This window comes from Setaria viridis, chromosome 1 (assembly GCF_005286985.2).
Source record: "Setaria viridis chromosome 1, Setaria_viridis_v4.0, whole genome shotgun sequence".
NCBI classification, from domain to species: Eukaryota; Viridiplantae; Streptophyta; class Magnoliopsida; order Poales; family Poaceae; genus Setaria; species Setaria viridis.
The window spans coordinates 1,197,676-1,211,163 of record NC_048263.2 but is presented as its reverse complement, the minus strand read 5'-3'; the positions used below and the strand labels follow the sequence as shown (position 1 = coordinate 1,211,163).

The 13,488-nt window shown below is 45.1% G+C and overlaps 2 protein-coding genes across 3 annotated transcripts; both read left to right on the top strand.

Moving 5' to 3' along the window:
- Window positions 1-983: 983 nt before the first annotated feature.
- On the top strand, window positions 984-5,255 carry LOC117844605 (probable protein phosphatase 2C member 13, mitochondrial). 2 transcript variants are annotated; one of them, XM_034725334.2, is made up of 8 exons: window positions 984-1,456; window positions 2,759-2,886; window positions 2,967-3,065; window positions 3,170-3,328; window positions 3,610-3,696; window positions 4,118-4,209; window positions 4,547-4,621; window positions 4,837-5,255. In XM_034725334.2, exons 1-8 carry the CDS (start codon window positions 1,158-1,160, stop codon window positions 4,972-4,974), a joined length of 1,077 nt encoding a protein of 358 aa, XP_034581225.1. In that variant the 5' UTR covers window positions 984-1,157; the 3' UTR covers window positions 4,975-5,255. The 2 variants fall into 2 exon arrangements, with proteins under 2 accessions (XP_034581225.1, XP_034581233.1); XM_034725342.2 differs by having other exon boundaries at window positions 1,434-1,456; window positions 2,764-2,886.
- Window positions 5,256-6,458: 1,203 nt separating this feature from the next.
- On the top strand, window positions 6,459-11,037 carry LOC117847006 (zinc finger CCCH domain-containing protein 15). The gene is made up of 2 exons (XM_034728145.2): window positions 6,459-7,472; window positions 10,725-11,037. Exons 1-2 carry the CDS (start codon window positions 6,585-6,587, stop codon window positions 10,842-10,844), a joined length of 1,008 nt encoding a protein of 335 aa, XP_034584036.2. The 5' UTR covers window positions 6,459-6,584; the 3' UTR covers window positions 10,845-11,037.
- The last annotated feature ends 2,451 nt before the right edge of the window (window positions 11,038-13,488 follow it).

The window sequence follows — 13,488 nt, the reverse complement described above, 5'->3', positions numbered from 1 at the left end:
TGTGAGCTGCACCTCATACCTAAACAAACACAAATTAAATGACTCTTGCCCTAGGCCTGTATATGATTAATCGGTAAAATTAGGTTGCTTGCAATGTAAAATTGGGAACTATGATATAATTGTGTACCTTTATTGAATTCGCACTTTGATGCCATCACACTAATAATTTTTAACAACCATCTTTTGATCTTAACAACTGAATAAGCAAGTAAGATGTATCTTGTACTAGAATAGCTAAATAAAAGAAAGAAAAACAACTTTATCGACAATTTTTACAACACACATTGATCTTTTGGTATCAAACATAAAAACATCAATAGGCTCTCTTTGATGTGTTATATTGAGCCACCATTTTTAATTAAATTTTAACAATCGCATGAAAAGAAAACATCCCTAGCACTTTCATGTGCTAATCATATTTCATTCCATAACTAGTATAGACCATTTTATGTTAATTATTTTTCCCCTCCTAATATAAGTTACTATGTAAAATTTGGTGTACAATTGTATCGATTATTTGCATTATGACATTGTTAGGGGAATGCTCATACTCCAAATAGCATGGGCAACATTTATGATTCTAGCTCACAATTTTTCACTCAAAACGTAACGAAGAACAACCACAATATAGTTACATGTCCCTTCCAAAAAAGTGTTGTATATCAAGCCAGCTGCGGTCATCTCGTCATGTTTACTAATTTACGTGCTTTTAAGTTTTATAGCTCTCCATTATTGAGGGTGGTATTATATCCGCATTTTATATCTCTCAAATAGACTCAGTTGACGGCAACAATGCGATTTTATATTGAAACTTGTGGATTGCCATACATCACCGTATATTGCAAGATTTTTCTATGCAATATTTTTTCTCCCGTTTGCCTAATCTAGGCATAGGTTTTTGTAAGAAAATAAAGCATCATGCAACGCAACAAAATATTATCGACAATAATAATCCCTTGAAAACCGGTGCCTTTTCTAGCGGGGAGGAGGCAGGGCGTAGGGGAATCTGGCACCGGCCACCACGCCCCCTCCCGCCGCTTCCTCCTCCCTGCCTTCCCTTTCCCCAGATCCGAAGCCATTAAACCAGCGGATCTCGCCTCGGGGCGCGGCCGCGGCACCCGGGCAAAGCGAGCGGAGAGCCAGCGGGCAGCCATGAGATGGTATGCATCGGTAGCCTCCTGAGGGCGCTGGTGCTGCGTGCGGCGGCGTCTGCGGGCAGGCGGCGGGGGCCCAGGGTCCTGTGCGGCGGCCGGGCGGCGGATGTGCGCGTGACGCCCCGGCACGGATACGGCTGGCGCGGGTTCCGGGCGGTCGCGGGCAGGATGATGCTGGACTCCTCCGACCCTGCCTCCCCCGCCGCCGCGGCGGACGCGGGGCAGGTGCAGCCGCAGCGACGCGCGGCGGGGGCGGTGGCCCAGGCGCACGACGGTGGGTACGCCAGCGGCGGATGGGAGAGGTAATGCACGTGCGTGTGGTTTTGAGGCCTCGCCGTCGGTATTGAAATGAAATGTAGTTCTGCGAAATGGAGCGTTCGAGCCCGGTTAGGATGCTGCATTTGCATGCCGGTCTTGCTTTTGGCGTTGGATAGCCTGCGCTGTCAGCTAACTATTGGCTTGAACACCGAAACATGCAAATGTACCTTGTGGCTTTTGTTGGTACCACATGATACTGTTCCGAGGAAGGCATTCGAGGAAAATATCGTCCGTGTGGGTTGGTTCCATGCTGTAGTGCTTATAGATGTCAGCTCTCTCATGCGATCTTTTGCATAGATACTAATAGAAACGAGTTGCATTTGATAGGACAGTAAACATATGGTATCAAAAGGATGCTCTGAAGAGACAGAGTTCTTTTATTTATCATAGTATTGTACTGCTATGTGCCTATGTGCGAGTGGTGACCTGTTGCTTTACTGCTTTGATGTTATATAGGTTACAAGCACTCATTGTTATTCACAAAGCTAAACATGAAGCAGTTACTACATTTTGGTTTTACAATTTAAATGTCTTTCTAGAACTTCAAGTGCTGAAATTTGTCACATTTATATGCAAGTTAATCCTTGTTAACGGTCTCACCTTTACATATATATACTTTCTCATGATCGCAACTCAGAATCAAGTCGATTGATAGTTCAACTTCTAAAGCATGATCTAATGGGGAATACTTTTGTAGTTCTATCTGTTGCACACATAGGTAGTCAGGTAGCAATATCTCCTTGCAAGTTTGCACTGGGACGGGCTCAGATAACCGGATTAAGTAATTAATTCAACATCGTTTTTTAAAGCAAATGGCAGTGTTCATTTGTTTGCATGAGTGTTGGGTTGGGTATGATGAGGTTGAGATTCAACCACAGCTATAGTTGCCCAAATCCAATTATGTTAGGTCCCTCAACGTTGAAAATTATGAAGCATGCTGTATGAATATTTGGTTGGCCAAGTGCAGCTATAAAAAGTTTAACTGAAATGCTTAAAAAGAAGAATAGGTATTGAGTCCATTCTGTAGTAGTCATTATAGATATAACTCATTTTTGTTGAAATAGAGTGCTACTGCCGCACCAAATCATGTAACTGTTTACTTTGTGACTTGTTATGATGGGCTCCAATTCTCCACACTATTTATAGCTTGAAGATTTACATTATTCATTTTTGTACAAGGATATACCTTTGCTTTTCCATTTCTTCTGTAGATGCACACTTTATAACATTCTTTCTTGTGTGTTTGACATGATGCCTTGCTTAACACAATGCTAAAATTGTGACAGAGAAGATGGTAAACTGAGTTGTGGATACTCAAGTTTTAGAGGGAAGAGAGCTACCATGGAGGATTTCTATGATGTTAAGCTAACTGAAATTGATGGGCAAGCAGTTAGCCTGTTTGGTGTTTTCGACGGTATGGACTCCTATGTTGCCCTATTTACTTTTGTGGTTTTCTGCCTACCATGTTTTTCTTTTCAAGATCTGGTGCATTAGGTCATGGAGGATCGCGTGCTGCTGAGTATTTGAAGGAACACTTATTTGAAAACCTTCTGAAGCACCCCGAGTTCTTGACAGACACAAAGCTTGCTATAAGTAATTTTTCTCTTAAGCCTTTACTGTAGACTCATCTTGTTGCCATTCTTGGTGGTGCTGCAAAATGTTTATATGTTAAACTTTAAATTTATGACTAAAAACAGGTGAAACATATCAGAAAACAGATACGGATTTCTTGGAATCAGAAGCAAGTGCCTTCAGGGATGACGGTTCAACAGCTTCAACTGCAGTTTTGGTGGGTGACCATCTGTATGTTGCAAATGTTGGTGATTCTCGTGCTGTTATTTCAAAAGCTGGCAAAGGTATTGCATATTGGAAGTAGGTATTTTAACTTTTGTATTCATGCCAAATTCATCACTTAATATCTAGTCTGGTCTCTGGAATCTAAATCAAGAAGCAAAATCTGGCATCCTTCTGCTCCTCATATCAACATAATATCCAGTTAACCTATGCACTCAAATTCCTGATCCCTTTGCATAACTGTATACGCGAGTTTGGTTTATATGTTTTCTCATCGAATTTATGTTATTTGATTCCTTGCCACATATGGTCAATGCATTAAAGTTCATCCCTTTTTTTCTAGCTATGGCACTTTCAGAAGATCACAAACCTAACAGGATCGATGAGCGAAAGAGAATTGAAAATGCTGGTGGTATTGTCATTTGGGCTGGTAAGCATTTTGCTCTTCGTTTTTTTGACGTAAATACAGCGAGGGAGGCCCCCGCTGTGTATGATTTTATTGAAACCAAAAGAACTTAAAAAGGAAGCTGTACAAACTGCCAAAGCAGTGAGAGAGCAGAGAGAGGGGAGAGGGCTATACACAACTAAAAACATTTTGCTCTTCATTCGTTAGTACATTGGGCTAGTTGGCTTGTATCAGCTCAAGATCATAAGGTAGTTAGCAAAAGGCTTGTGCTAGTGCTATTCATTTTAGCCATCTGTCTTCCTGGAAGTTTGAAGATGTTATCTTTCCATACAGTCATACGGATATTTCTTATATGTTATGTGGAGCAGCTTTTTTTTTTTTCAAGTCATGACATTTTGTCTTTGAATGATAAACATGTGACCTTCTTGATGTGGCTTTTTCCCAGGTACTTGGAGGGTAGGTGGTGTATTGGCAATGTCCCGTGCATTTGGCAATCGTTTACTGAAGCCATATGTGGTGGCAGAGCCCGAAATTCAGGTATACTGTAATTGAGTTATGCCCAGATTTCAAGTCTTTTTTCTTTTTGGTTATCTTTCAACTTAATATTGGGGAAGGCAGTTTTTACTTATTTTGTTGAGTAGAATTGCTAAAATGGTAAAATTACATGTTCTTTCTACAACTAAACCTTAATTTGGAATGCTGTTTAACATTTTATCTATTGATTAAACCTTGGAAGCAAGTGAACTAGACCATCAATATGCATTTGTTACTACTGCTAATTCCATCAGTTGGTAGCTGCTCCAACAATGCAGATTTATTGATCGATCTGTATAACTTTGCCCTTTGGCAATTAATGAAGTCTTTTCTAATGCAGGAAGAACAGGTCAATGGGGAGCTGGAATGCTTGGTTCTAGCTAGTGACGGGCTTTGGGATGTTGTGGAAAACGAGGTAATAACTCTATTGCCAAGTTCTGCAGTTCAATTAAGCAGACAATTGTTCAATTTTAAATGGAAGCATTGCGTTACTGCCTTCCGTGTTTGCTTTGGGGTTGCGTTTTTATTGCTCACAAAATGGTCAACTGTGCTACGTCGACACATACTAGTGTGTTTTCTCTAAACTCTATAGCTATCTCGCTAACACGTTGTTGATGTTGTCTCTAAAAGGAAGCTGTTTCCCTTGGGAAATCGGAAGATGCCCCCGAGTCGGCAGCTCGGAAACTGACAGAGATCGCCTACTCTCGCGGCAGCGCCGACAACATTACATGTATCGTGGTTCAGTTTCACCATGATAAAACCGGATGAGGCACCAGAGAACATTACATGCGACATGGTCAATCTCACCATGACAATGACGAAACCTGATGAGGCATACGGCAGCCGGTTTCAGGTTTGCCCTGCTTCAGGCTATTATTATCCTGCAAGCTGGGTGTTGGGGTTTCTCCCAGATTTATCACTCATGTAGCAACTGCCAAGAACTGTTGCATTGATTCTTTGTTGCCTTCTAGGAAACATTTTTTGTTCCAACAGGTGTAAGAGACATTTTTAATATGATGAATTTTTAATAAATCGATGTGTGTTTACCATGAGAGATTGCCCAGGTTCTTCTCGAGTTCTTGCGTGGGAGCTGTTTTCCCTTTGTCTTTCATAGGAAATTAGGGAATGGGATGGATAAGCCAGTGAAGATGTCCATACCAAGAAAATTTGCGGTTCATGCGGGCTCGTAACATACAGATTGGATTTTCTAATTGACATAGCACTAAATTTCCTCAAGTTTTAGGTGGCAGGTAGCTATATGGGGTTCTTGTGTGGCACAAATTAACTGAAATTTATCATCGTGATGATAGCCCTCATAGCTATTATGGAGTTCTTGTGTGGCACAATTAACTGAAATTTATAATCATGCTGTTAGCGCTCCCTATTCGGTGGAATGGGGGAAGAAGCTCTTGTTGGCATGAAACATCCTCACTCTCGTGTGGAGGAACAAAACATGCTGCTTGAACTTTTACCTATCCCCCCCAGTTGAGGTTCTTTTCTCAGTATATAACATTCACGCAACATGGCTTTCAATATAAAAGCAGGGCCAACCGGCCAAGGCCTTTGGCCCACCAAAACCATCCACGCAACAGTTTAATTTACTGGTAGGAGATCAAATTGTGATAAAAAAAATGGCTTTCAATCGTTTTTTGACAAAATAAAATGCGAAACGTGGAAACTGATCCCAAACTTTAGAATCACAGATTCACCACTCTGGTGTCCATCTCTCTGTCGGATATGTAGATTCATAGCCGCACTGCTGTTGTTCGTCGCCATTACTATGCCTTCTCCAATGTTTAGGATCTGATAAACTCTAAACTTAACATGTACTTGGAAAAAAAAAAGGAAAACGTGGATATGGCGAAAAATAGGAACACCAAGATGCTATCAAATGGTCTTGTGGGAGAGCACGAAGGGATGCTTGTATGCAACACCTCCATATGAATACAACAATGAGGATGAATTATAATCTTGTCTCTTTTGCAAGACAATTGAAGCGTTTGTTTGGTTCAGTTCCTTAGCTGTAGCTCTTACAGAACGTGGCGCTCCAAAAGTTTTTTTTTTTTTTTGAGAGGTGGCGCTCCAAAAGTTATGCGTTGTATTGGTGAAATTCGAAAAAAAGATATGACCACTAGGAGCGGAGGAGCCTTCCTAGGCCCGGCCCACCAGTCTACAAATCGAAATGGGCTACGATTACGAAACCGACTCGGCTCTGCTTCTTCTTCCCCCACTTCTTCGTCGTGCTACGAAAACCGACGCGTTGTAACGCCGGAGGACGGAGGGTCCACCGATCAGAGACGGACAGGAGCCCAAGTCTCTCTCTCCCCCCCCTTGCCGCTTCGATCCAAACCGAGCAAGCCCCAAACCCTACCGCATCGATGGCCGACGGCGGGGGCAGCGGCGGCGCCGGCGCCGGCGAGCCAGGGTCCGGCGCTGGCACGGCACCGGTGTGCAGCTTCGTGCGGAAACCGCCCAAGAACATCCGGAAGCGGCCCGCCGCGCCCGCCGGCTCCGACGACGACGACGGCGGCGGCGGCGGCGCCCTCGCTGCCTTGCGGTCGAAGAAGGGCCCGTCCTCCGCGGGAAAGCTCGTCTTCTCCTCCGCCGACGCCTCCTCCGAGCCGCGGCGGTTCCAGTACGAGTCGTCCCGGACGATCCAGTCCACGGACAGCCGCGCCACCGCCACGCTCGAGACGGAGACGGAGTTCGACCGCGACGCGCGCGCCATCCGCGAGCGCCAGCTCAAGCAGGCCGAGGAAGCCCTCAAGAAGAACCCATCAGGGGCCGCCTCCGCCTCTGCCTCCGGCGCCGGCGAGGTGTACAAGGGGATCCACGGATACACCGACCACAAGGCCGGGTTCCGCCGGGAGCACACGGTGTCAAGCGAGAAGGCCGGCGGCTCGCACGGCCCGCTCCGGGCGTCCGCGCACATCCGCCTCTCCGCGCGGTTCGACTACCAGCCTGACATCTGCAAGGACTACAAGGAGACGGGCTACTGTGGTTACGGTGATTCCTGCAAGTTCATGCACGACAGAGGGGATTACAAGTCTGGGTGGCAGATGGAGAAGGAGTGGGAGGAGGCTGAGAAGGCCCGCAAGCGGCGCATTGCGATGGGTGGGGGTGGGAGTGACGATGAGGCAGCAGAGGATGAGGATGATGATGACGAGGAGGCCCTGCCCTTCGCCTGCTTCATTTGCAGGCAGCCTTTTGTTGATCCGGTCGTCACGAAATGCAAGCACTACTTCTGTGAGCATTGCGCGCTGAAGGTATGAATCAGTCTGTTCTGCTTTCGTTATATGTTGCATGCTTGTCATCTGTGTAATTGGTGAGTTGATCATGGACAAGATCTAGGTGTCCACTTTTTTGCTTGTCTAGCTACTAGTTTTTCATGTAGAAGATTATGGAGCACAAATTGCTTAGTAATGGTAATACATGAATTGTGTGACAGAACCTCCTTCATAGGTTTATTATATTTTCTTTCTAAGTTTGTCACGCTAAAGCATTTAAGCTTGTTTGGTTAGTTATTATGGAAGTGTATTTGCATACCTCGCTTGGATTGAAAGTAGTTTATCACGTTAGTAGACTTCAGAGTAGAGAAACTGTAATGAAGTGATTGATTAGCAGTTTTCTTGTTTAGAGCTGTAGTTGCGTCGCTGTGGGTATGTAATAAGCCCTGTTTGACAGAGCTCCGTCTTCAAGAATTTTCGGAGGAAATTCTTGGAGCTGCAGTTGTGGTCAGATTGAGGGTATTTAGTTGAGCCATTTTGTTTTTATTTGGATTAAGCTTAGAGTTTTAAACCATTTTAATTTATCAACAAATCTGATTTCTACGTGGATCTTGGAACTGGAGCTCTGCCAAATAGGCCCATAGTATCATGTGCTTCTTAATTTGCTCCTTGAACAGTTAAATTCTGTTAGAACTAGGAGTGTCCGTGTACTTTTAATCTGAAACCAAATTCACTTCAAACAATAGGAAATTGTTTTCACCAATACAAGAATACATGATGGGTTTGGTGGAAGGAAATTGTACAGGTATATGAATTACTTTGACAAATTTAGGAAACTTTGAAGGAGATAATGAAGATAAAATCTATTGGAAGGGATAATCTGCTTCATCAATTGCTCTCTTGTCTTTGGTGTACTAAATGTTCCACCAAATAGCGCCTGTGCTTCTTCAGACTTTTGCACAACACTGCAGCAAGTTGTTACTCCTCCCAAATTGAGCTGTTGAAATACTATCCTTTGTATGGGTTTCTTTCCGGATTTTTTTCCCTCCCTACTTTTTATGACAGTTCTGTTCACTAAGGATTTCTTAACCGAGACCACATCTTCATGTGGATCCAAAGCCCATGTACAGCTATCTTTGCTTCTCTAATACAAGTGAAAAAGGATAGTGATCATGCTATCTAGCAACATACCAAGAGGTGTAGCAGCTTTGTCTGAAAAGTAGGAATGCCATCTATGGGCTTCTTAGGAGCAACTTCTGTTAGACCTTTGAGCAACATGAAATTCCACTTCCTGCACAGTCTAGAAGCATTTGAACTCCTGGAGATGGTGGATCTTCATATCTTGCAAGAATGCAGTGAGTTACCTTGGAGCTACCCACACAGTCTAGAAGCATTTGAACTCCCTTCCTGAGTCCCATGATGGCCAACACTTCTTAGTATGGGACAAAGCCTCATACATTGTCTAGGGTAAGGAAGGAGCAGTGACCTGTTCTCAGATGGCAGGTTACATACGCAAGCTCTTTTCCTTGCAGAAGGATGTAATACCTTCTAGTTTACAAACAAGGGCTGGGATACAACCATGCAAGCCTTGAGATGGTTGCGTGGACACCTTGTCGGTCATCTTTCCATAGAAGAAAGGTGGTTCAGTCACCTGTGCAAGAAGTCACTGGCCAACGATCCTAAGCCTGGCAATTTAAACCCATAATCAGTAGAGGTATTGGGTAGTCATGGCTACCATCTTAGGTTGACCACTTCCTTGGGTTCCACCTCCAAGCCTCTTTCCTTTTCTTTTATTCTCTTGGATGAAACTTGTTTTATTTCTTCCTCCAGAGGAATTAAAACAAACCATATGCATTCCCCTCAATCATAAAAAAACATTTTTTAGTGTCATTCTGATTATTGGATTTAAGGAATACTAGAATAGTCTGCTTATTGAGATCCAATGTTGAATAAAAAATCTCATATTTAGAGAAGCTCTCATTGTAACCATCTGTTCTGTCTCTGAAGTGTGGAGTGAGTCAAGCAACATAGAGGTATTTGAATCTTGCCCGGGTGATATTAGCCTATTAGGGCATGGTAGATACTAAACATAATAAGGCACATGAACATTGAACGAGGTATACATTTACAGAAACTTCAATAGAGAAGCATACTGCTATCCTATTTTGTCTTTATCATCAGGAAAGCCTTTGCTCATCAAGGACATGGAAGTTTCTGTACAAAAGGTCAAAAGCACATGGAAGTTTACTAGGAATCCCTTCTACCTCTCTGCGCTCTTTGAATGCTGATTGGGCAGCAGCTAGACATTAAACTAAAAGCCATATGATTAATTCTAGATTTCAAATGATACAGTTATGTTCTGAATCTGATACAACTTGCAAGGTCCAAGGGCATAAGCCTCCATAAAGAGAGGTTGGGAGATGTACATGATGTGAACCAGTCCCATGGGGTGGCGAATACATTGTGGAGTGTGATTTGTGGATTGAAAACTAATTTTTAAGATGTAATGTAGTTAGTGTTTTGTTGGTGATATGAGTAATTTGGAGGTTTGTTTAGTTTCGGATTAGAGAACGAACTGTTTGCCTGTAGAGTTTGTATCGAGGTTACTGTCAAATTAGTTTCCAGGATAGTGGAATAGGTACATCAGGTATTCAGATATGGCAGTAGCTTGGTAGTTTCAGAAGCATCACTTGGGGAGTTTTGGTGATCTATGGAATATGATTGTGGTAAATGAATCGCGAGCCTTATAATTTAGTAATGTTGAGTTCACCTTTTTTTTTTGTTAAGAATTTAATCTGGAATGGTTTGTTAGCTGCCTAGCGCAGTCAAATATATATGTAGCTTGGCAATAAAACTTATTGGCACAAGATGTATGAACCATAACTGAAACATAAGTCTTGAGCCAGGTTAAACTTCATTTATGAGAGTTAAAGTACAACTGAAGATTGAGGATAGGAATCATAGGTTGAGAATTCTGTGCTGTGTATGCACAGGTTTGAGCTATGGACTTGAAATTAGATTGCTGTTGTTGCCCTCTTGTAGAAGTAACTTTGAGAACTGAACCTGCTGTTGTTGCCCTCTTGTAGAAGTAACTTTGAGAACTGAACCGCTTTCCATTTGATGTGTGAATATGTAGTGGTTGATCATGTATTTTTGCTTTGGTTGAATACTAGTTATGATCCTCTGCTTTGCCCAACTACTTTGTGTTTGGGCAAATTATGGTGTTTTGTTGACATGGGACTGACTTGCAAAGAGAAAAATGTAACAAATTCTTTTCTCGTAATGTTCCAGCACCACTCGAAGAACAAGAAGTGCTTCGTGTGCAACAAAGCGACGCTGGGCATCTTCAACGCCGCGCAGGAGATCCGCAAGAAGATGGCGCAGGACAAGAAGCAGCAGCAGGAGCAGTAACTCTAGGCACACAGAATGCAAGCTTAGCTGTTGTACGTTGATGTATTAACTTTGTTCCGATATTATTTTTCCATCAGAAAAAAAAGAGAGAAGAAAAGGAAAATCAGAACCCTGCTTTGAACTTGTATATACACTATCATCCTTCACCACATTCAGGCTCTAGCACAGCTAGTCCTCCAGCATTGCTGCGTCATGCCCTCATGTCAAGTCGCCTGGCTGTCAGGAATTTCCCGGATGAATGCAAGGCTAGCCTATGAAGCTACATAGGTGCAGCGGCATTGAGCTGCCACAGCACACGAGTGACAAAATCCCAGGTGAGCAGGCTCCAGAAGCTGTTTGGTTGCAGGCCCGCAGCTCATGTGCCTCCCTTCTTGTGTCCTGTAGCAGCTGCTGCTAGTGCTAGCAGACTGAGCTGAGGAGAGTTGCTGTAGCCTGCTTTGTAGAGTGCCTGTGCTTTCGGTCACGCCTTTCTTCCGGCCCCCTTATCCTATCTGCTTTTGCTGACTGGTGAAAGATCCGACGTGAGTCATCTATACCCCTGTGTCGCGATCGGGACGATCGTCCTCGGACCTCTGGCGAAGGGCGATTCCTCTCCCGTGGGGTTTGCATCTTTGTTTGTTGGGTTGCACGCGTCCACGTCCAGTACAGCAGTGCATGGAACTGTGTGATCTGATAGTACCAGTAGTACAAGCCAAGCGATCGTGGATTGCAGCTTGCAGATCGGGATGAATTGTTACCGTTTGGAACTTGTTCATCTCAACTTGTAGGTGATAACAACATGCAAGCTGCAATTTGCAATCTTCAGGCTCAAACAAACATTAATTTGCAACCTTCAGGCTCAAACAAACAGGGGCTATAAGCATTATTCTACTCTTTAGCCCGGTACTTCGAAGACCAAATTCTTTGCATGGCTGCCCGGCGTCCATAGTGAAGAGGCGAGCAGGTTTGGATAAGATACCCGGACAAGGGTGAAGGGAAACGGGTTCTAGGCATGTGTTTGGTTTTAGGACCAAGTGAAATGGGTTGGGTCCATTCCACTTTTCTGGGTTGGGTTCAACTCATCTCGTGTTTGGTTACGAGGGATAGGTCCGTTCCAATTTTTTTTAGGAGTTGAGAGGGTTGGGATGGATGATATTTTAACACCGTTAGCCACATTGGGTCCCATCTGTCATTCATGGGTCACATGTGTCATCCTCCTTTTCCTTCTCTTCTTTTTTCTTTAAGCCGGCCTTATCTTCTCTTTTTCTTTAAGCCCGCCTTATCTTCTCCGGGTCTCCCTCGACGCCTCCACCTGCCGGGTAATCTTCTCTCCCGGCGCTGGCCTCCGGGCCAACCTCCCCGTGACACCTTCCCCCGCCGGCCTCCTCCAACACCTCCCGCACCGGCTGTCGGAGCTCCCTGGGCGGAGCCCGAGCTCGCTGGCCGCCAGTGGGCTACTTGGCCCTCACCGCCGCCTCTGCACCCCTTCCGCTCCCATACTCGACCGTCGTCCCGCCGTCACCAGCTCCGACCCCGACCACCGCCGTTGCACCCCCTCTACCCTGTCCCGTCCTCGACTGCACCGGCCCCCTCTTTGGTCTCTCCTATCCCGACCAGCTCAACCCCGTTGCGGCTCCCATCCCCAACCGCCGCCACTGCGCCGCCTCTGCTTCCGTCCCCTACCGCCACCTCTGTGCCCTTCTCTCCTATCCCCAACCGCTAGCCCCACCATCTCCAACTCTGACCATGAGCACTGCCGCTGCGCCCCCTCCAGCCTCATCCCCAACCGCGTCGGCCTCATCTCTAGCTCCCGTCCCTGACCGCCGCTACTGCGCCCCCTTCGGCCGCTCCTGTCCCCAACTGCGCTAGCCCAGACCACCAGCCCTTGCCTCTCCCATGCGCGGCTCGCCACGGCCCGCGTCGCTTGCGCCTGCTCCTGCCAAGGAGAGAAAACGGAGGAAGACGTCGTGTATGTGGGTTGGATGCGTCCGCTCGTTTTGGATGGATGCATCCAACCCGCATCTAAAGGGAATATTCCCTTATTGGGATGAATCCAACCCACTCGCTTTTCAACCAAACACCTCCCCTACTGGGTCTGACCCATTCTAACCCAGTTCGATCCCCAAACCAAACACACCCTAGCATTACATCTACCGCATCACCAAGGAAAAGAGGTACTAAATGGTACTCCACGGGGTACTGGTGTTATTGCCCAGTACTAAATGGTCCATGCCTTTTAGTACTGGGTCATAACACCAATCGGTACTAAATGGTGATATTTAATACTAGGCGGTGTTATTGACCAGTACTAAAAGGCCTTCGAGGATCGAAAATTTCTACACGGTACTAATTTTGCGCGTTAGTACTAACGTCAATGACGAATGCTCCTAGTGGTGTAGTGTTGTGCCTAAGATCTAGGCCGTACACAAATGACATTGCTTTTGCAAAATCGTAAGCTGATGATGGCTTATGTACATGTTCTCGATGATAGGCTTCTGCTGGGAAAGCGCCTTCGGTACCGATTCCTAAGCCCCCTTAGTACCAGTTGTGTAACCGGCACTGCTACTTCGGTACTAAACGGGGGGCCTTTAGTATCGGGTAAATAACCGGTACTAAAGGAGTATTAAAAAATAAAAAAAGAAATCCCGCCCGAGCCGCACCCCGC

Coding starts and splice junctions, on each gene's coding strand:
- LOC117844605 (XM_034725334.2), top strand. CDS start 1,158: ATGGTATGCATCGGTAGCCTCCTGAGGGCGCTGGTGCTGCGTGCGGCG. Junction 3,697..4,117: donor TGGTATTGTCATTTGGGCTG/GTAAGCATTTTG, acceptor GCTTTTTCCCAG/GTACTTGGAGGGTAGGTGGT. Junction 4,210..4,546: donor TGGCAGAGCCCGAAATTCAG/GTATACTGTAAT, acceptor TTTCTAATGCAG/GAAGAACAGGTCAATGGGGA.
- LOC117847006 (XM_034728145.2), top strand. CDS start 6,585: ATGGCCGACGGCGGGGGCAGCGGCGGCGCCGGCGCCGGCGAGCCAGGG. Junction 7,473..10,724: donor GTGAGCATTGCGCGCTGAAG/GTATGAATCAGT, acceptor GTAATGTTCCAG/CACCACTCGAAGAACAAGAA.